General features: G+C 50.7%; 6 protein-coding genes across 6 annotated transcripts; 3 read left to right on the forward strand and 3 right to left on the reverse strand.

Annotated features, from left to right (window-relative positions):
• Positions 1–574: 574 nt before the first annotated feature.
• VTN00DRAFT_6791 (uncharacterized protein) lies at positions 575–1,560 on the reverse strand (the record flags this gene model as incomplete). Its single annotated transcript, XM_069433466.1, has 4 exons — positions 575–756; positions 813–1,238; positions 1,301–1,336; positions 1,395–1,560. 4 exons carry the CDS (start codon positions 1,558–1,560, stop codon positions 575–577), a joined length of 810 nt encoding a protein of 269 aa, XP_069286845.1.
• Positions 1,561–2,017: 457 nt separating this feature from the next.
• Positions 2,018–4,585, forward strand: VTN00DRAFT_6792 (uncharacterized protein; the record flags this gene model as incomplete). Its single annotated transcript, XM_069433467.1, has 1 exon — positions 2,018–4,585. The coding sequence occupies one exon, from the start codon at positions 2,018–2,020 to the stop codon at positions 4,583–4,585; it is 2,568 nt and encodes an 855-aa protein (XP_069286846.1).
• Positions 4,586–7,740: 3,155 nt separating this feature from the next.
• On the forward strand, positions 7,741–8,675 carry VTN00DRAFT_6793 (uncharacterized protein; the record flags this gene model as incomplete). Its single annotated transcript, XM_069433468.1, has 2 exons — positions 7,741–8,043; positions 8,433–8,675. The coding sequence occupies 2 exons, from the start codon at positions 7,741–7,743 to the stop codon at positions 8,673–8,675; spliced, it is 546 nt and encodes a 181-aa protein (XP_069286847.1).
• Positions 8,676–8,915: 240 nt separating this feature from the next.
• On the forward strand, positions 8,916–12,156 carry VTN00DRAFT_6794 (uncharacterized protein; the record flags this gene model as incomplete). Its single annotated transcript, XM_069433469.1, has 5 exons — positions 8,916–9,446; positions 9,499–9,780; positions 9,838–10,299; positions 10,358–10,679; positions 10,739–12,156. The coding sequence occupies 5 exons, from the start codon at positions 8,916–8,918 to the stop codon at positions 12,154–12,156; spliced, it is 3,015 nt and encodes a 1,004-aa protein (XP_069286848.1).
• Positions 12,157–13,411: 1,255 nt separating this feature from the next.
• Positions 13,412–13,876, reverse strand: VTN00DRAFT_6795 (uncharacterized protein; the record flags this gene model as incomplete). Its single annotated transcript, XM_069433470.1, has 2 exons — positions 13,412–13,505; positions 13,725–13,876. The coding sequence occupies 2 exons, from the start codon at positions 13,874–13,876 to the stop codon at positions 13,412–13,414; spliced, it is 246 nt and encodes an 81-aa protein (XP_069286849.1).
• A 232-nt stretch (positions 13,877–14,108) lies between these two features.
• On the reverse strand, positions 14,109–19,893 carry VTN00DRAFT_6796 (uncharacterized protein; the record flags this gene model as incomplete). The annotated part of the gene is made up of 4 exons (XM_069433471.1): positions 14,109–14,140; positions 14,209–19,451; positions 19,526–19,714; positions 19,781–19,893. 4 exons carry the CDS (start codon positions 19,891–19,893, stop codon positions 14,109–14,111), a joined length of 5,577 nt encoding a protein of 1,858 aa, XP_069286850.1.
• Between the last annotated feature and the right edge of the window lie 152 nt (positions 19,894–20,045).

Raw genomic sequence — 20,045 nt, forward strand, 5'->3', positions numbered from 1 at the left:
GATGAAATTCTGAAAGAAAATTGAGATCTCAGACCTCCATAATCCGCGTAGGTCATTTGAAAATCAGAAAGAAAGAAGAAGTATAAAGTTTCAGTTCTTTGGAGTCAATGGTTTTCATTCACTTATGTGAAATCAAGACAATTTTTCAAACTAAAGGGGAAAAAATGATGAGAGGACGGCTGCCTGGAACTTGTATTACCCCAAAAGGAGAGATGTTTGTTTCCATTTGGCTTTGTCTTACTGGAATGGCTCAAAATAAATATAATATAAGGACGTTCAGGGTCTATAGGGAGCTAATCTCTCACCCTTCACGGCCATTTTTTTGTCCATACCTTGTTTTGTTATTACCCAAAACGCCATCTCTAGGCTCATCACGCTTTTGTCCGAATGACAAGTTCCAACTTAGACCGCTACAGTTCTAAGAACGAAAGTTTGTAGCTGATACCTTTGCTGTACCAATTGAGGATTACTCAATACACTTTTCACTTTCGTCTTCGTAAAACGCTTCTCTATTATATATTACCTAACAGAGACATGGTTTCTAGGATCTTCGTTGCTTCATCCATTCATCTATTTAAGCCGTCACTTGATTGCTGTCAGATTTGAAGAATTGAGGGAATAAACCCCGGAGTTCTTCGAGGTCCCTTATTTGGTATTTAGAGGCTGGAACTTTCGGCTCATGGAACCCTGGCTCCACAAGGTGAATGGTGGTCCACCCACGGGCCTGGGCATGCCTACAGTTCAAGTGAGAGTCATCTGAAATTCTGATCAGCGCCGTTACAGCAGCGAGTCTCCTCGATAACGATACATACCAACAAAGTAGCACTGTTCTGTGCTTGGAGCCCCAGCCTCCTTCTCCGCCTTTTCATACATGTCCTGGTTGGGCTTGCATACCAGCGGGGGTTTGGAGTAGTCGCAGTATGTTACTCCGTCAAAAAGATCGTCAACCCCCAAAAGTCTCACTACTCTCTTGGCATGGTTCACATATGCGTTTGTCAAAAGCCACAGCTTCACCTTCGTCTTGTCTATATCCTCAAGTAGCTTCCGCAGCTTGGGATCCGGCTTCAGAATGTCATCAAGAGGCAGGGCATCGTCAACCTCGCGGTTAAACTCGAGGGGGTCGATCTTGTGATGGCGCGTGAGGCCTTCGATCGCAAGACCGTATTCTCTGTAGTATTTCTGGTGGAGCATTGTAGCATCTTTGACACTAAGCGACAGGTGTTTTACGAAGAATTTATCTGGAAAAGAGACGAGAGCTGTCAGCAGGAAAGAGATCCCGAGTAGAATCTAAATGACTTACCGATGAGATCCTGCATTGTGTCATGGATGTTACACTCTGAAATGACTCTGTCAGCATGTGTTGCGCATCTTGGAGGTATCTTGAGAGCCCAGACTTCTAGAATAGAGCTGGACGTCGGCAGAGTTAGCAATTTGGAACCCTCCAAACGGAGCCTTTGCGGACGATCGCGTCACAATTGCATTTCGATCCTGACGTACACAGTTGTCAATATCGAAGAAGAAAACAGGCCTGGAATCGGCCGTATCCTGTTGCGCTGCCATGGTGGTGTCTATGAGGTATGCGGGAGAGCTGTTCTAGGATAGGAACAACGAATAGAAGAATAAAAATTCATGGACCAATAAAAGAGCGCAAGAAGCATATCATGGCAGCATGATCTGCAGGGGAAAATCAAGTGAAGTCATAAAACATATCCAAGTCCATGGATGGAATACCCCGCGGAGTCACAGTAAAGCTATGGCCGCCCGAGTCGGGAGTCGGGAGGCGGGACCAGCCGCGCGGTCACGGGCTCCGCGCGTCATTTCCCCGGCGAGTTTAGCGCAGCACGCTGGCAAAGAAGCGAGTTGAAGCTGGTGCTCCCAAAAGTTTCCCTCCTCCAGACTCAAAGGAGCAGCAATCATACTGCGCCTAATATCACACCACATGTCATGTCACGTTGATTCCACATCAACTTGCTGACATTGTCTTCTGAAAGATAGTCCTGCATGTGGTCCTGGAGTCATGGCGGCTCATGAAGGTCCTCAACTGCCCGTCAGTGGCGTGCCAAGTGCACCGCCGAAGGTCGACGAGGTGCAGGAGTATGAGAAGATCTTGAGGATAAGTGACGAGATTTTCTCTGGCACTCACCCTAGATTGAAGGTTCCCCAGCAGTTTGTTCGCAAGGTCACTCCACGAACTCTCCAGACCCCTCCCGTTACGAATTCACAGGTAACCACAGCTGAGCCGTCGGGTACCTCCCAGTCTAAAGAACAGCAACCCACTCCGTCAACAACGCGACCTGCCAACGCACAGGCAGCGTCGTCGTCGTTGAGTGATCCTCCGTCCACCTCAGCCGCAGCGGCGCCGTCCCGTATCACCATGAAGCCTACGTCGGAAATTGATCCCATCTTCTTGACCAAGTCCGATGATCTAGTCAGAGCGGAAATACAATTACAGCGACAGAGGGTGGAAAGGGTGCTGCGCGATCAGCTGGATCAGAAGAGGCAGGAAGCGAGGCAGAAGGCTTCTGCGCAGGAAGCGAAGCCTGACTTTGACGTCTCAAATGTCCTGACTAAGGCCCTCGAGATCGTTAAGCCGGTTCCACCCCCAAGTGACATTCACGGGGCTAATGGCAATGCTGCACCCAGCGACTCATTTGACGAGAACTCTTTCTACTCTAGTAGAGCCCCTGATTCGCCGCAGCACGGCGATCAGCAGCAACCTTCTCCAATATCGGAGCGACAGGTCCATCCCGTTGACATGGAGGACATGACTGCTGATGCCCCAGTAGACAGTCGTTCAGATGAGTTACAGCGGTTTGAGCCTGCTAACCCGTGTGGCATGGACATGGAAAGGCAAGCTTATACCGTTGCTGACAAGCGTTTACCCCCTCAGAAGCAGTCTCAGAACGGCCCGGCGGAAGCCGCCGCAGATAAGTATCACCAGACTCGTGAACCGGTTGATGCCTTTGAAGAGCCTGAGTATTCACCGCCTGGTCCAGATATACCACCAGCAGAGAGGAGGGATACCTTTAACCAGAAGAGACCAGCAGCCAATGGCAGACCGGCCGATCGAGGCCACAATGGTCGTCGGTCCTTGTCACCTGCGAATGATGTGAGAGTTGTCAGAAACCATATAACTTCACCCGCAGCTCCTCAGCCATCAAGAGTGTCTCCTCTGGCCACGGCCAAGGTTCCTTCCATCCAGCAGCAGCACAGAGATTCACGACAAGGCTACCAGGTGGAACTGCCTACAGGACATGACTCGGCACGCACCAGCCCGGAAGCTCCCGTTCAGCAATCGATGCCTCGCAAGCGTAGGCGGGTGCAAGAACCGAGAGACCGGCCCCGTCAGGTCCTTGCGAGGAGGCCAGCAGTGGATTCTCCAGAACCGTATATCAAAGAAGAACCAGTATCACCACCACCTTTTGCGGACATCCCACCTACGTATGGCCAAAGCCGGCCACCTCAAGAACGGCCAGTCTACATCGATATTGCGTCACCTCGATATACGCCGGTCGTTGACAGGAGAGAGCCACCTATCAGGGAACCTGCGTACGAGGTTGATCGCTACGGGCGAGCTTATGAACCCGAGGGTCATGTTGAGCCCGGGATCGCACGTACCGTTTCTAGGCTTGGCTCTAGACGGCCAATGCGTGATGACCGAGACCTGCGAAGAGTCGCGAGTCTACACCATGCCCGGCAACCCGAATATGCTCGCGAAGCTGTGGAACCTGCTCCTAATGTCAACCCCCGCTCCGTGCGCGCTTCGTCATATGCTGTCGTTGAACGTCCAACTCAAGCCAGGTATTATGATGAGCCTGTCCCAACATATTCGAGACGCTATGTTCCTGCCGACGAGCCACCGCCTTCGCCGAGATTCCGTGAGGCGTATGTGGATGAAGAACCGCCTCCACGCATAATGGCTCCTCCGCGACGACGGATCGTTGTTGATGAGCATGGCAATCAATATTACGAGACATTGCCTCCAAAGGTTCAAGAAATGCCCCCTCCGCCTAGCAGGGTTACGAAAGTTGATCCTTATGCCGAGCGTGCTCCTCTGCGCACTGCGAGTGTACGGGCTCCCTCGATCGCTGAAGATCCATACGGGGACCGGAGATACGTCCAAGAGATGGCACCTCCCCAGACAACTTACCGAAGGGTCACCGACTACCCTGGGACCACTCTAGAACGGCGACCGTACGCTCGTGAACTTGACGAGAGAGAACCCGTGATGCGCAGCGGCAGTGTACAAGTCGTCGATTATCCTAGACATACGACTTACATTGATGAACGCGATCTTCCCAGGGAAAGACTGGTGAGGATGTCAAGCGTGCGCCCGCCTCCAGTTGCCCGATATGAAGACCCGCGTGAGGGTATCCAGCGTGTGCAGAGCGTGCGTCCAGGTGGACGCGAGGTCAGCGTATATGTCGACGACGAGCCCCGAAGACCGAGGGAATACGTCGAACGACCTGTCTACGCGCCAGCGCGACCGGTAAGAGAGGAGCGATACTATGAGGATGACGACGCAGGCCGTATGGTCCTCGACGGGACACGGGATGTGGTCCACAGAATGCCCCAACGCTACTGAGAGGGACCTGTGGTGATGCTTTCAAAATTTGTGCCTTGTATATTCGGGAATTTGCTTTGTATAGAGTCTTACGACTACGGTTCCAGGGTTATCGCGTCGCGCATACATTTGAAGCTCGCGGGCACGAATCACCACACATACTCTGTCGACGAGATACGCCCCAAAAGTGATATTTTTCTCATCTTCAGGGACAATAACGATTCGATAGTAATACTGTTTTAGTAATAGTATTCTTTCTGAGCTTCTGATATCCTCTAGCATTTAATGGCAATTCTGTTCCTATCAATGTCTGTACCACAGTACATAAACACGCATTCCCTTGAACGTACTTGATCACTCGAGACCGTAGAAATAAATATCAAAACAGCTGAGATTAATTCATTATATTGCATAGAAGGTCAGAAATTTTGACTTCTAACGGCTTCACCATGGGCCAGGATATTAAGTATGAAGTATGCTGGCTGGGTGCGTGGGTTTGTTTAAAACTTGCGCGCTCGCCATCAGAAATACCACTACAGATAAAGAAATACTGCTGGCTGTCATGAATATCAGAAGATACTTATTCCAGCCGGGGTATGTTCATCATCGGCGACGCAAAAAGCGTTTGCAACCTTTCCATGAAGGAAAGGTTGATGAATATAAGAAAAAGGTGATGGTGATCCGACAGAGAGGATTTTTAAATGCCCCATGCTTATGTAAGCATATCGTGGGTCCCGGTCCGGGTTCCTTCTGTTTTGGGTATATGGTGGACAGGACGCCCCGTAATGGGGCTGTTGAGACTACCATCGAGAAGTCTGAGGAAGCATTAGCAAAGGAGAAAGTTTGTTTTATGAGTATAATGTTTAGGTAGGTACTTGATCTATTTAGTTCTCCCGTGCCGACTCGAAGACGGGCTTTAGTCGAGTTGAATGTTGGGTGCAGTATGTACATAGTTGCGGAGAGGGGAAGGAAAGGGGAAAAGAAAATATGCGATGTGTACTATAATAGAAACATTGAAGTCCGCCTCGCTTATCCGCGTCTAGGGTAATGCCAGGTCATTCTTGTTGAGGTAGTAAAGTAGTCGGTTGGGAAAGATAAGTAAGTGTCTAGGTAGACGGACTTGTTCACTGTCGTATGAGTTGGCAGGTTAGGAGGTAGGTACTATGCTGTAGATCTCCGGTATCTATGTAAAGATCGGGATCTCTCTCCGACCAATTGACGACCATCATTAATTTATCTCCGGTGTGAATTTGCATACCTATCTTTGATGAGTTTTCCTTTTTTTTATGTATGATCAACCGGACACTAGGTATGTACTTCATTGCCAACGCTTTGTACATGTACCGTACAGTACCGAGTAGGTGTCGGTCGGGTCGGGTACTTCATTCAGATCGCGGTTTCGATGTCCAGGGACTAACTACGAACTCAATCGATGGGATTATTATTGTTAGTTAAGGATTGTGTCACACTAAGAGACAGGAAGTATACAATAAAATATAAGCTTAAAAAAGGCCGTTACTCGAGGTGACCGTTGAATGACCGTTGACGGAGACGATGCTGACAGGCTATGACACGGACCGCCTGGATCCTATTTGAAGGCCTAAGCTGTGCACATGCAGGACGACAATTCCGACCCGATCGATTCAAGCGCACGAAGTCCCGCGTCTTTTCATTATTATTATTCCTCTGCGACGTCACGATCGAGACCGGCCTCTACCTATCTACCTAGGTACCTAACTGACCTTCCCGATTTGTGTAGAATATAGAACAACGCTCGGGAGAAGGTACTGCATACACAAGACTTTAACTGTCACAAGACGTAGAGGCCAGACAGGCCGTGCCCATCGATCGGTCGGGCCCTTTTTTTTTGGAGGGAGGAGAAGGTCTGGCCTTTAGGTAAGGTTGCTTCGCCAAGGCCCTGACTGAAACGGTACCCGAGGGACGGGACTGAAACCCGGATTTTATTTCCAGAAGGACCAGGGCTGCCGTTTTCGACCCACGCAGAGAGGCCCTTCTGACGTCGATGCGACCGACGCGTTGATCATTATTGATGTGATGTGATGAGCGTCAGTGAATGCAACTGAAATGTTGAATTACAGTAACGGTCCGGAGTGTTGGGTTGGGACGCCAAGGTTCCTGGACGTGGCGGGAGCCCGACCGAACTTTTGAAGAACGGAAATAAGAGAGATACCTACTCCGTAATAATGCAGCTAGCTTTAGGCTATAATACTTGCTACTACTGCGGGAACGGGATACCGCGAATCGAAAGAATGTTCGTTATTTCCCACCCGGGCGAGGACCTACCTGAATTATTTGGCGGCCCAAAAGAGGGGGGAGGCTGTGCAGCAAGGTGCTGGGTGCTGGTCCTGCTGCAGCTCTCAACCGTTTCCGTGTACGGGCTGTCGTCTAGGTGCTACGCTACCTAACCTCCCAGGTACTTGTTAGTTACTACGTACTACTTACGGGATTCGTAGGTTATTATTATTACCTTAGGTAATTGGCATATGATCTCCGTGTACGGGAATATGGTGTGGGGTTTTTTTAACTACTACTGTACGCAGTGTTCACATGGTCTCATGGTCATGGTCTGATGTGCACAGTAGGTAGTTAGCAGTGGAGCGAGTTCCAAGCGACTATTGCTTACCCGCCAGCCGGATAGTAACGATAGTTTGATGGAATGCGGGAAGGAGAGGGAAACGAGTCGAAGTTTATATGTATAACGGGAAGTCTCTTCTCATTTCCTATTATTATTTTTCTATTGGGACGGAAGACAGCGGCAGGGATCTCAGACAAAGGAAAAGCAGATGGCGGGTTTTTGTTTCAAGTTTCAGTTTCCCGAGGGGTCCCTCTTTCTCGGGTCGACCCCTCCCCCTCTGGGCGTCTGGGGTTCGGTTCGGTTCGTCTCTACTTGCAGTATTATTCCCCGGAACTCTGGAGATGGTCCTGATACCCTAGATCTCCCTAGGTTACGGAGTGCTAAGGCGGGGGGTTATCAGGACTGGCCCGGGCGGCAAGGGATGGAAACTACGTGCAACGATCAGATTCATGGGATGACCACGGTATCTTGTAGTCGGAGAAGAGAGGTAAATCGAAGTTTCTCGAGCGATAGAAACCTGTAATTCGACCCTCGACGGTATGGATGGGCATGGTGGGGACGGACGGAGGTATGTGAGTAGATGAGAGATCATGACATCTTCAGCTCCCATCGGGGCGGCCGTTCCGGCCCAGCGATCCAGACTTCTTATCGTCGTCCCGCCGCGAGCCGACACGCGAATCAGAACGCGCCTGCTGCGCAACGGAATGTGTGCCCACGTGATCCGGAGCCTGCTGCTCGCTTGGCCCCCCCAGAACGGCTTAGCGCGGCCGGGGCGCTGGCGACGGAAGAAAAAGACCGAAGAGCAGAGAGACGCGGCCGAAGACGAACATCGACGTCGACCTCATCAGTCCTCCTCTTCTTATCTTCCGTCGTCTTCGCCCCTGTGTGTTTTACCCGTTGAACACTGTCGATCGTCGAGTTGCGCCCTCCATCTGCCTTCATCCCGGCTCAGGGCTGCAGCCAGGAACATGCTTGCGTCGTCCCGCATTCCTCCTAAGCCCTCGACCGCGCCGTAGCTCGTCTCTTTCTCTTGCCTATCACACCAATCCTGCCCATCCGCGTCGATCCACCTAGGGCTCCGCCATTGCGTAGCCCGATTTGAAGGCCTAGCCGCTGCATCCAACAGCACGACTCTTTCCAGAGACCGGCAGAGATTCCTCGATCCCAATCACGGACCCCTTCACTGACCAGCAACCGCCTCCACCGTCCCGCTGCGAGTCCTGCTGGTGCCAACTGACCAGTGCGCTGCGCTAACCTTGCTCCCCTTCCCAGGCCTCCCAGAAGGCTGAAGACAGGGCAGTTCCAAGCTGGCTGACAAGTCTCCACGCTTCCATCGAAAGGCTTGGTCAGAAAGCCAGAACCAGGGCCCCTAAGCTTCGATCTCTCCCTCAACTTAACCCTTCTGACCTCGCTCACAACCCTCCCCCCCGCAGCGCCTGCTCGCTAGCAGCGAACCGTGGCACCGCGCAAGGTGACTGTCTCGGTCCTGTGCCCAGACACCGCTGGCACTTCTAGCGTCTGACTCCCACTCCTCCGGCCACGACTTGCTCGACTGAACACCCACCGCCCCGGAGGCCTGACCTTTCTGTTCCTGTCGAAAGCGGCTGTGACTGACCACCGTCCGATCTACCACTCACCACTCTTGCTTGGAGGACGCCCGTCACCTCCCGCCTCCTCTCCCTCTCTTTTTTCCCCGTCTCTCTTTTTCCCCTCGACTTGCTCCAGGGGACAAAGATCCAAACCCGCCCTGGCACCATGCACAAGATATCCAACTTCACGGGCCAGGCCCGTCATGGCTGGGAGCGGATGACTCCCGCCTTTGGCATGTCCAGACCTCACACGGACATGGCCACCTCACAATCTCTACGACGCCCGCACGGCGCTCCTCCCATGACCCCTCCCACCGGCATCGATCCCATCGTCAATCTCTCCTTCAATGTGCCCTTCTCGTCAAATCTCGCCGGCCCCGATCCCGAGGATATCCTGCACGCCAGCCCTGGTGCGATCCAGCGCTGGACCTTTCCAGAGGGCGCTCCCGAGGGCACTCCGATCCACAAGCTGCCGGTCCATGCAAGCAATGTCGAAGCCCTGCGACGGTTATGCAGACATATCAGTGAGAGCAGCGGAGGGAGGATTGAGGCCACCGTCACGTCGTCAGAGCCCAAGGCTGTCCCCTCGTTACAGAGGAGGCCACAGGGCCTGGTCACCAACGTCTGTATAACCGGAGATGGGGATACGGTCCGCAAGATGAGAGCAAAGATCCTAAATGAGACCCCGATCTCATTGGTATGTACTCTTATCGCGCCTGAGGCTCTTCTCCACTAACCTTGTATCAAAGCGGTGTGCTACTGTGGACGTTGATATGCACCTCATCATGGATCAATCCACAAAGGGCATCCGGACGAGTGTCTTGGAACACCTGGATACCCTCGCGGCGTACACCGGTGCTGATATTTTCCTCCTGAGTCCCAAGATCCTCGATGCTGATAGCGCCATCGTCTCCTCGTACGGCTACGCGACAGACGGCGGTCTGGATCACCGCTTCCGGGTGGCCATCTATGGAGACATGGAGAGTGCAGAGCATGCGAAGACAAGACTGCTCATCATGATCGACCAGATCGTATGTCAACATGGGATTCATCCTGGGGAACTCTTTGGTTGCTAACCTGTACAACAGCTCAAACGTCATGTGGACGCCATGAAGCTGGAACTGACAATGCATACACTGGTCTGCGGTCGGACTCGCAAGAATATAAAGCTCATCGAGGCGGCAACAAACACTGCTATATACTTTCCGCCGCCCTTCCCTCGTATTTTCGGCTATACCCCGCCAGGAGCAAACCGTAGGAGCGAAGATGAGGTCTACATCACCGGCGAAAGTCAGGAACAGATCGCCCGGGCTAAGCAGAAGCTGCGTGAACTGGTCATGGGCGTGAAGATCTATGTCAAGGATGTCATCGTCAACTCGAACAAGATTGACAATATCCTTCTCGACCGCTTGGACAAGGTCCGCAAGGTGATGGAAGCGAACGGTTCTTACGTTCTGTTCCCGCAGCTTGGAAGCCAACGGGGTTTGGTTCGCATCCAAGGAACGGAGGTTCTGCATGTTGAACGCACCGTCCGGGAGATCATGGCTCTGGTATGCAGAACTTGACTCTCTCCTTGTTCTATGACTGATGCTGATTCTTTTCGTTTAGGCTGGTCAGTTCTACAGTGCCTCATGGTGGATTATAATGCCTGATCCTCAGACTGGCATGCGCGCCCCCTCCCCAGCTGATGTCCGAACCATGCTCTCTGATATCTGCACGAACTCTGGAGCCGATGTCAGCTTTGAGAATCTGACATTCACGATCAATGGATCCGACGATGCTGTAAAGGCGGCAATGATGGTCATCCACCAGATTCCCTTCGTCAAGCGCAGCCCCTACCAGATGCGGGTCAAGATTGAGCTGGCCAACGAGCACAAAGAGTTCGTCAGCGGCAAGAAGAATGGCAAGATCAACAAGATTATGGGCCAAAGTGAGTAGCATTCGATCCCATGGAGCCCTTCGGCACACTAACATGTCTTCTCTCTCCAGGTAACGTGCAAATCATCTTCGATGGTTTCAACGAGTACAATTTCTACATTGATGTCTGCGGAAATCAATACGAGGCAACTAGGAATGGGCTCGACCTTGTCGAGCAAGAAATGCCGGCGTCCATCTCATTCCACGTTCCTGACCAGTACCACAAGCGGATCATTGGAATTGGTGGTCAGCACATCCAGCGCATCATGAAGAAGTACTCTGTCTTCGTCAAGTTCTCCAACGCTATGGACCGCGGTGGTATTGGCAAGGAGGATGACGACATCAAGGTCGACAACGTCATCTGCCGGACGCCTGCTCGCAATGCACAGAGTTTGGACCTTGTCAAGCAGGAAATAATGGATATGGTCGAGAAGGTTGACGCGGAATACGTCTCTGAGACTGTCCTCATCAACCGTCTGTACCACCGTGAACTCCTCGCCCGCATGCCCGAGATTGAAGAGCTTGAGAAGAAATGGAACTGCAAGATCGAGTTTCCTAGCACGGAGCTGGCCAGCGACGCTGTTACGATCTCTGGTCCTGAGTACCAGGTCCCTCAATGCGTTGATGCATTCCTGGGAATGGTACCCGAGAGCCATGAGCTTCTATTCCAGAGTTCTGCCGAACTTCGCGAGTTCTTCAAGTCCCCTGAGTTCCTCCGCGATGTCCGTGGCAAGCTGAAAGCACAGTATGAAGTCGACGCCACTGTGGAAACCAACGTCGACCTACCAATCTCCGAGGAGGGTGGCATTTCTCCTACCTCCCTTCCTGAGGATCGACTTGTTCTCGGATATACTCGGAACAACGCGGGAGGACTCAAGGATGCTATCGATTTCCTGATCTCCCGACTTGTCGCGCATGGACTCGATGCTACCACCGTCAAAGGCGCCATTCCTCGCCCAAAGTCCGACTCTTTTGAAGAGTCACTGCCATTCTTTGACTCCAAGCTCTTGCAACACGCTCCTGCCCCTATCGTGACCGACTCGCCCACTCGACCAAACTTCTCTGATGAGACCAGCGAGCGGGGTTCCATCTTTGAGCGGCTCCGTAAGCCCGGTAGCATCTCCTCTTTCTCGTCTTTCATCGGCCGCAAGAACCACTCTGCCTCTCCAGGTTCGTTCTTTAAACATGCCTCCAGCAATGCGTCCAAAGCGTCCCTCGTCTCCATGGAATCCCGCGACAGCGGCTACCGCAACCCATGGAACGATTCCGGGGTGAACCTCCCCGAGGAGGATATCCACGTTATAGGAAGTTCCCACAGCCACAGCAGCAGCAATGGCTGGCCAGCTCGCTTCGATACTAAATTCCCATTCGGTACCGCGCCCGGTGACATGACTCCCAAGCATGACCCGCGCGCTTCTTTTGATAGCGGTCGTCCTAGCACTTCCAATTCTACTTCTGGATACCCGGCCCCTATTGGGCCACCACGTTAAATGGAAAATCTCAATTTGCAGCAATATACCCCAGGGCTCTTTTCTTTTTTTTTCCAGCGGTTGTGTGTGTGTTTTTCTCTTCGATTTTTTGATACCACAGAAAGCAAGCATAAAAGACATGAAATAGGAGCGACGGTGAGAAATGGAAGATTGGCTCCCTCAGAAATCTGGTGGTTTATCAGGCGTTTTATATCCCCGAGTTTGTTATGCGAGATGTTTCTCCTATCCTATGCTATGAATGGTGTGTAGGGTGTGAAAATGGTTGTTGTGTGCGGACACTGCGTTTGGGGTTGGGGAAAGACCGGTTTTTTTTATTAAAACACGCAGGTTATGATACCAAGGAAACGATGGAATTCCGAAGTACTTTGTTCCGGTTTTGCTGTTTGTTTTTTGTCTTTCACCAATGCCACCTTTTATATCTCGGCGTTCTAAATTGGCAGCTGTTGTTGTTGTCTTGTCAATTCTTTTTGGATCATCTTATCTTTCTCTCATATATCCCCCATATATTACGAGTATCGATATCCTCAGAGACATTTGGAGATGGCAAGGAAAGAAAGTTGATCTGTTTTTTCCTTTTTTTTTCCGCATGAACTGATTGACTTGATCCTCTCCATCGATCTTGAGCAAGGACCTTGCCGTTGTTTAACGAACTCAACGCAATGCAAATGACGCAAGTGAAAGGGCTACTAGACAAATGTGACAAAGAAGAAAAGAAATATGACAGATAGAGATACTTGGATCTTGGTGAACTCTTTTTTCCCTCTTTCTTTCAGTGCTTTTTTTTGTAGACTTATGATTTTACAACTGTAGTTACCTGTTGGATACCTCGGTATGCCAAGTCAACCCCAGTGGACACCGACGGTCGAAAAGTCATCAGTAGACAGACTTTCTTGGTTAGGTATCAATACTACTGCTGCTGCTGCTGCTCCTGCTGATGATACCAGGTACCTACCTAGGTACCTTGTCACCTTTTGGAACAAACATAGAAAACTCCGAATGGATCAAATTAGGAAGGCACCACCCACCGAGTTGATGTGGAAGACCTCGAATTCACGACTGGATTACCTTAGGTACCTAGTCATGGAACAACATGGCCAACGCCCGAGCAGAACAAGCTGCAGTAACTCTTTAATTAAAAAAGTTGACCCGGGAAAACCGTTTTTACCTGTCTTACTATGATATATATAAGCCAGATAATAAGGTCTAGAGAAAAAGATCCGATTGCATCGAGTAAAATTAAGTATTTATATCTATCCTAGATACTTGTAGTCGAGCTAGGCTGATCGAGGGAACACGCTCTCTGCCTGTGTCTCTGGTTTGAGTGGGCCATGCAACAAATTAAGGGGCCACTAGATAAGACAATGTTTCAATGCGATCAAATCAAATCCATAACCCGCTATCCAAAAAATGCGCCAGCAAAAAAGATACGAGAAAAGAAAAAATAATCCAAAACTCCCTTCCTATCAAACCAATTGCATGAATAAAGACTAGCAAGTACCCGGAGGTGGTAGGGAATAGATAATAAGCAGTAAGGGAGCGGGAGTCGAGTCATCGCATATCAGACAGACAGCGGTTTGAGACCATATAACAGAAGAGAAAGTGATGACGGAGATAATGTGATGCAGCGATTAAGAGAAGATTGACCGGGTCGATGACAGATATCAATCATCCAGATGCTCAAAAGGGACTTCCTTTTCGTACTTCGAATTTGCCATCCCATGTTTTGTGTTAACTAGTTCCATATTAACGACAATGTGGAAGGATCGGGTCTGTACAAGGCTTATTATCAAGGCAAGGACATGATGATCATGATTTTTGTTCAGTTCAAATGGTGTAGGCTATAGGCACATTAAGATAAGCGAGATAATGCCTCGATGGCCTGAACAAGCTCGCAGATTTGCGGTAATTTCAAGAAATCGAGACGCAGCCGCTAGGCTGGGGTGACTGATAAATCAGAGCTGACCGGAGAGGACCGCTTCCGTAGCTGTAACAGTCTAAAGTTAGCAACAGTCCAGGCCAATAAAGTCTCCATCTTTCTGCGCAAAAGCTTACCTGAATTAATGTACGGTCTCTTGGCGTCCAGGTTGACACCGAACCGTCTCTCAAGCTCCTGCTTGATACTCTTCTTCGTAACAGTCATCAGGTCTGCAGTCTTGAGGATATCACGGATCTCAGCCAGAAGAGCGTCGTCGCTTGGTAGGCCAGCAAGGTCATCCATCTCCATTTCCATGTTGCGACCCATCATCTCCGAAGGAGCGAACGACATACGGGATCCATAGCGAGGCACTTCAAGCTGGGACATTGGGCGAGAGCCGGCGAACCCATATTCCGACTGCGCTGGGTGGTACGATTTGGTGGCGTATGAGAATCCAGAGACCTCTGAGCGGTCGTCCCGCGAGGTCTGCGCCTCCCAGAGCTCCATCTGATACTCTTCCCACTTCTTTTTTGGAATGCATGAAGGGTCGAATTTGCCTTCGTCAGAGATGACAATCTTCCGTCCTTTCTCACCAGTGACCACTCGAGTGTTACCCCAGGAGAAGTCGTCCATGTGCCAGAACGCGTAAAGGGGAAGGGCAAGGGAGAAAACAGGCGTTGCGATGATGTAAATAATCATCCAGCCAACCATCTCCCACTTGCGACGAAGGATGAAGATAATTGCCTGCAAACCATAAATAGCGCCGAGAAGAACAAAGGCCGTGACAGGAATGAGCGAACTATCGAGCACAAGCCAGACGATCAGGTAAACGATATAGGCCACCGTCACAGGCTGAATAACCGTACTCAGAAGGTCTACGAAAACAATGAACCTCATACTGAAACAACAGAAACCACAGAGTTGCTGAAGTGGGATGAGTTCAATAAGATTGTGGACAGTGGAGTTGATCCATCTCCGACGCTGCGATAGGAAAATCTTCCAGCTGTCCGGCGCGATTGTCCAGGCGTGAGCGTTGAAGATGTACTTGGTCTTGAACTTGGGGTGATGCTTCAGCAGAAGAGTCGTCAGATATCGATCTTCACCCAAATGAAGCAGGTTCTTCATATGAAGGGTGTCGACTCTAATTTCCGAGTAGGCTTCCACGACTTCCTTGCTCACGAACAACGGTTTCCCACTTTCAGCAGAACGGATTCTGTACATACTGAAACATCCGGGTAAACAAGTGACTGATCCGAACAGACTTTCGAAGGCCTTTGTCAGATTGTGAGAGATGTAGTACTCGTACACTTGTATCATTGTCACCGCAGATGATTTGGCGTTCGTCAAGGCAGTTTCGCCACAAAGACCGATGAGACGGGTATCGGAAAGGAAAGCTGCGACAAAGCGGGTGGCGGAGTCCTGGGCGACGACCGTATCGGCATCTACCTGTAAAATAAACTCATAGAATGCTGGATTAACGCCGATAATGTTCCGTATCTGGTGATACATCTCGAGTTCCATAGGGCTCATAGGAAGGTTGTAGTGAACGCGGTTCAGGAAACGCATCAGGACCATCTGGGAGTCTCGCTTTCCACGGTTTCCAGGACGAGATACTTCCGAAGGCTTTCCAACCTTGACAACCACCAGGAATGGTACAATGTGGCCTTGAACTTCATAGAGTCCCGAGTATACCTTGGCCATGTTGTGCTGTTTCATGCCTTCGCCGAGAGACTCAAAGCTGAGCGGTTCGGGATCGACAGTTTCTGGAACACCCAAAATATCCAAGACGATTCTCGGTGTAGGGCGATCGTTGCCTTGACCGATAATCATTCCATCGCATATGACGACAAGAAGTTTGCGCTTGTCATCATATCTCATTCGCGCCATCGAATCAATGGCACGGCGGAGGGACTCTTCGTCTTCAGTGTAGGCTGGGACTTGGCAGATAATGAATTTGTCCAGATTCTCAGGCAGATTCTTCCTACCAAACTGCAAGGCAGCAAGAAACTTGAATCCAATGATCGTACACAGAAGAATCGAGATTGAGAGAATAAAGTATCGTGCGAAAAGACATTGCGCCGAGTTTCGAGTATCCACTTTGCCGACGAAGAATAAATTATCCATGCATTGCTGCATCCGTTTGCGCACTGCGGGATCTAAACGGAGATTTTCCCAATACTTCGTCACGTCGCCGCCCGCTCGTTGTTGGAATAGGTCGACGACAAGCTGGTCCATGAAATTGACATTGACATCCTTGGGAACGGTTTTGCCAGGAGGAGCCATCGTTCGCCGCCCTCCTGCGATGTATTTAGTGAAATCATAGACCCGACCGTTGATGCTCGCAATGTACTGTTGCTTTTGGGCCAGAGACTGCAGGTATTCTGGACTATAACCGATGTATCCTTTCATGTAGTTGGCTCTAAGCATCTGCATTTGCTCATAGAACCAATCGGGCCGCGAGTCATTGGTGAAGTATCGAAAATCGTGATACTTCGCATTGACATCTCCGCTGCTAATAACGGTTGCAGAACCGGAGATGTTTGTTGGTGTATAGTCAAGCAGCACACTGGGATCAAGGTTCCCATCCGTTCCTCTACACAGAGCAGACACTTGAACCGGGAAAAGATCGGTCGCATCGATACCGGCGTACTTCTTCAGCTGCGATTGCGGTACAATGTTTGGATAGTGTGCAGGCATGAACGCTCCCAGATCAAAGACAAGACCGCGGATGGCAATATAAGAATCGTGTCCGTTCTTCCCGTCGTGCGAGGACAATTCAGCAGCCGAGTAGACATGTTGCTTGGGACAAATCAGATTAGGGAAGCCAATGATGAAGAAAACAGCGATTCCACAGCTGATCCAGATGATCAGGTTAATGGCGAACTTTTCGCGCCATGCCACTCGGATATCTTTTCTCTTCATTCCATTGAACCATTTGATCATGAAGTCGGGGATATAGAAGGTCAGCAGGTAGACAATTGCCAGCCAGCGCTTGCGACTGCCTGAAACAACGACATCATCAACTTCTTCCATTTTCCGTTCATTGCTCTTTTCAGCCATCTGCTCTCTGGTCTCAAGGTTTTGGAACATGTCACCGGAGTTGAATGCGGATGCTCCTGCATCAGAGCGTCCGTCCAGCTCACGACTGCCAAAGTACCCCTGCTTTGTTTCGTCGCCGTAGATATAGGCGCCGGTAGGAGAATGATCGGATGGATTGAGAAGTCGGACCTTAGAGTCCGCGTATGTGGGATTGCGCATGGCATACCCACCATCATCCATACCGCTACCGGAGTAGACGGGAACAACGCGCTCTCCGACTTTGGCGAGGTCCGCCCAGCATCGTTCACTTAGGAACACACCGGTGCTGCCCACCCTTGCCTCATTACCAGGCCATTTCCGCTCACCCAGGACGGCCTCTGCTTTTTCTTTGTCACTGCCCACAATGACGGTCTCCACTTCGGCCAGTCCGAGGAACTCGGCAAAGGGCAGGAAAACACTGAAGTCTGCATTTCGTAGTCTCTGGCTGATTTCAGCAATGCCAAACGTCTGCACCTGCGTGCGGACACATTTGCTGTCAAATTGGTTTGCAATGCGCCGGTCATTGGGCTTCAAGCAGAAGACGAAATATGGGTTCAAGTTGGGCGAGGTCAGACACTTGTTGATGATCTCGAGGGACGAAAGGAATTGGCCAGCTGCGCCTTGGTCGGGGCCGACCAACATATTGCTCTTCTTTCTTCCCGAACTTTCCTTCGTCGAGCTTCCTGCCTGGCTATCGAACTCAACCGTGTCCTCACTGCCGCCTCGGGTTCCAAGAGAAGCAAATCTAGAAGGTGGACCGGCTTTTCGTCTAGCCATACTAGGCATCCTCATCGGCTTCGAGCTAAGGTGAGCCTGCATAATCGCAGTTTTCTCCTTGGGATGTGTAACTTTCTGCAGCGCCTCCTGTCCGAAGAGCTCTCGCACGAAGTCACTCTTTGTGGAATTGATAAGGTTCATGAGGTCACCGGAGATAACATCCCCGTTTTCTTCGACGAGTCCATTGACGGGATAGTCAACTTCACCTGCGAAGTGCTTTACAGTGAACGCCGCAGAGGTACTCTGAGAGGAGAAGTTGCTTCCTGGCATAACGGTGGTGCTGCTTCCAACAACTATGGCAGGATTTTTGTTTTCGAACCGCTTCCTTAGACTCTCAAGGAGCTGGAAGTCTGTCCTTCCACGTCTCGTTTGATCATCCAGGATGCTCAGAAGGCCGTTTCCGTGTTTGAGAAGGCCTCGTACGGCATCTGTATTATCAAAGTAGCTGGTTGCAGGAACAGCAACTTCCTCACGTTCCAGCATATCCGCCTTGCGGTCGAAGAAGCTCTGTAAGCAATAGTTGTACAAAGACTCGGTCGCGGCATTATTGAGGAGCTGGTCCAAGGTTGACCCGGTGGAGGAAGCCTGGGCAAAACCAGGGAAATCGACGATAGAGATAGTGTTTGCAACACTGTCCTCTGCCGCACAGATTCTCTGGTTGACGTTCTCAATGACGTAGGCAACCAAGAGAGAGTAGAGAGTGCGAGCGAGCTCATCGGCATTTTGTCGTGCTCCCTTAGGGTCGAGCATGACTGTAACGCGCTCGCGATGAATCGTCTTTGTCCTATAACCAAAGCTGGCTTCGAGATCTTCGGTACTCAGGCCCAAGAAAGCAGCGACAATTGAGAGAACGTCCTTGTTCTTTACAATAGTCACGGTCTCGCCGCCCTCGTGAGAGTAACCACCGCTTTCCTCAGCTTTTGTGGTTGTGGCTTGTCCAGTAGTAAACTCAAGTTGCCCGATATGGAGGATGCTGGCAAGAATCTGGCAGATTTCGGCAATCTCGCTTCGAGGGAACTCCAACTTTCTCAGCGCAGTCTTGAAGTGCTGAAAGCCCTCCGCATCGTTGATACCCACTTTCATTTGGGTTGGATGGCCCAAATACCTCCATCTCTTGTGGCTTACCGATGACCGATTACCAGCGCCTCCAGTCTGTATGTTGATCGGAGAATCGAAGCCTAAGTGAGACTTCTCAGCAGCACTGGTTCCAGCAAGGAGATAGTACAGGACGTGGAAACTCCGCTCTCCCGTGGGTACAGAGGCAATTCTGCTCCTCTCCAATCTATGGTCTATGATTTTACCTCCGATCAACGTGGGGTTCACGGAGGACGATGCATCATATTGCAATTCAAAGAAAAGACCAGCCTTCGACGCAGTAGGTGTTGTAACGGATTTTGTAGTTGTTAGCGTGTCAAAAACGAAGGCAGCGAACGAGAGTTTATTGGACAACGGCGTTGAAGAGAACGACAGAAAGGAGGACAATAGATGTGAGCGAATTGTTGTCTTTCCCGAGCCCGATTCTCCCCTGTTTTACGCAGTCAGCAACTAGTACCTCGTGAATAATGTTGTGCAAAACCGTGCTCGTTCCAATTCACTCACAGGAATACAATTGCTTGGTTTTCTCCCCTCGCACCCAGACGGGTCCATGCACGCCTTGCTAGGTCCTCTGCCTCACCCATAGCACTGCCCTCCTTCCCACCATCCGGGCCCTTCATGGAAGATGTAAATGTATTTAGACATATTAAAGCCTGGGACGAGAGACGGGAGACGGGTAAGGAGACATGGAATCTGGAGAGGACAGTGGAATTAGCAATCTCTACAAGAAACGCTGCTAGAGATGAGATGACACTGTACCTGCTAGCTAGGTGCCCCGTCAAGTGTGTGTCTGACTGCAGATGTGCTGGCAATGATGGCAACGACGACTGAGTATGGGAGTGGTTACTCCCTGACATCGTGTGCATGGCCATCTTTGCCTACGTGCCGAAGGGTCGACACTTAGGTCGAACAGGCGATAATATGAACCTGTTGCAGACGATGCCCTTCACACAATGTGGATGACCAAGGGCTATGTCCTAAAAGCGCCGGAAAGCAAGACCGCAGGCGGCGAGAACGTAGTCCT

Source organism: Thermoascus crustaceus, assembly GCF_041956765.1.
Source record: "Thermoascus crustaceus strain CBS 181.67 unplaced genomic scaffold VTN00scaffold_4, whole genome shotgun sequence".
In the NCBI taxonomy this organism is placed as follows: domain Eukaryota; kingdom Fungi; phylum Ascomycota; class Eurotiomycetes; order Eurotiales; family Thermoascaceae; genus Thermoascus; species Thermoascus crustaceus.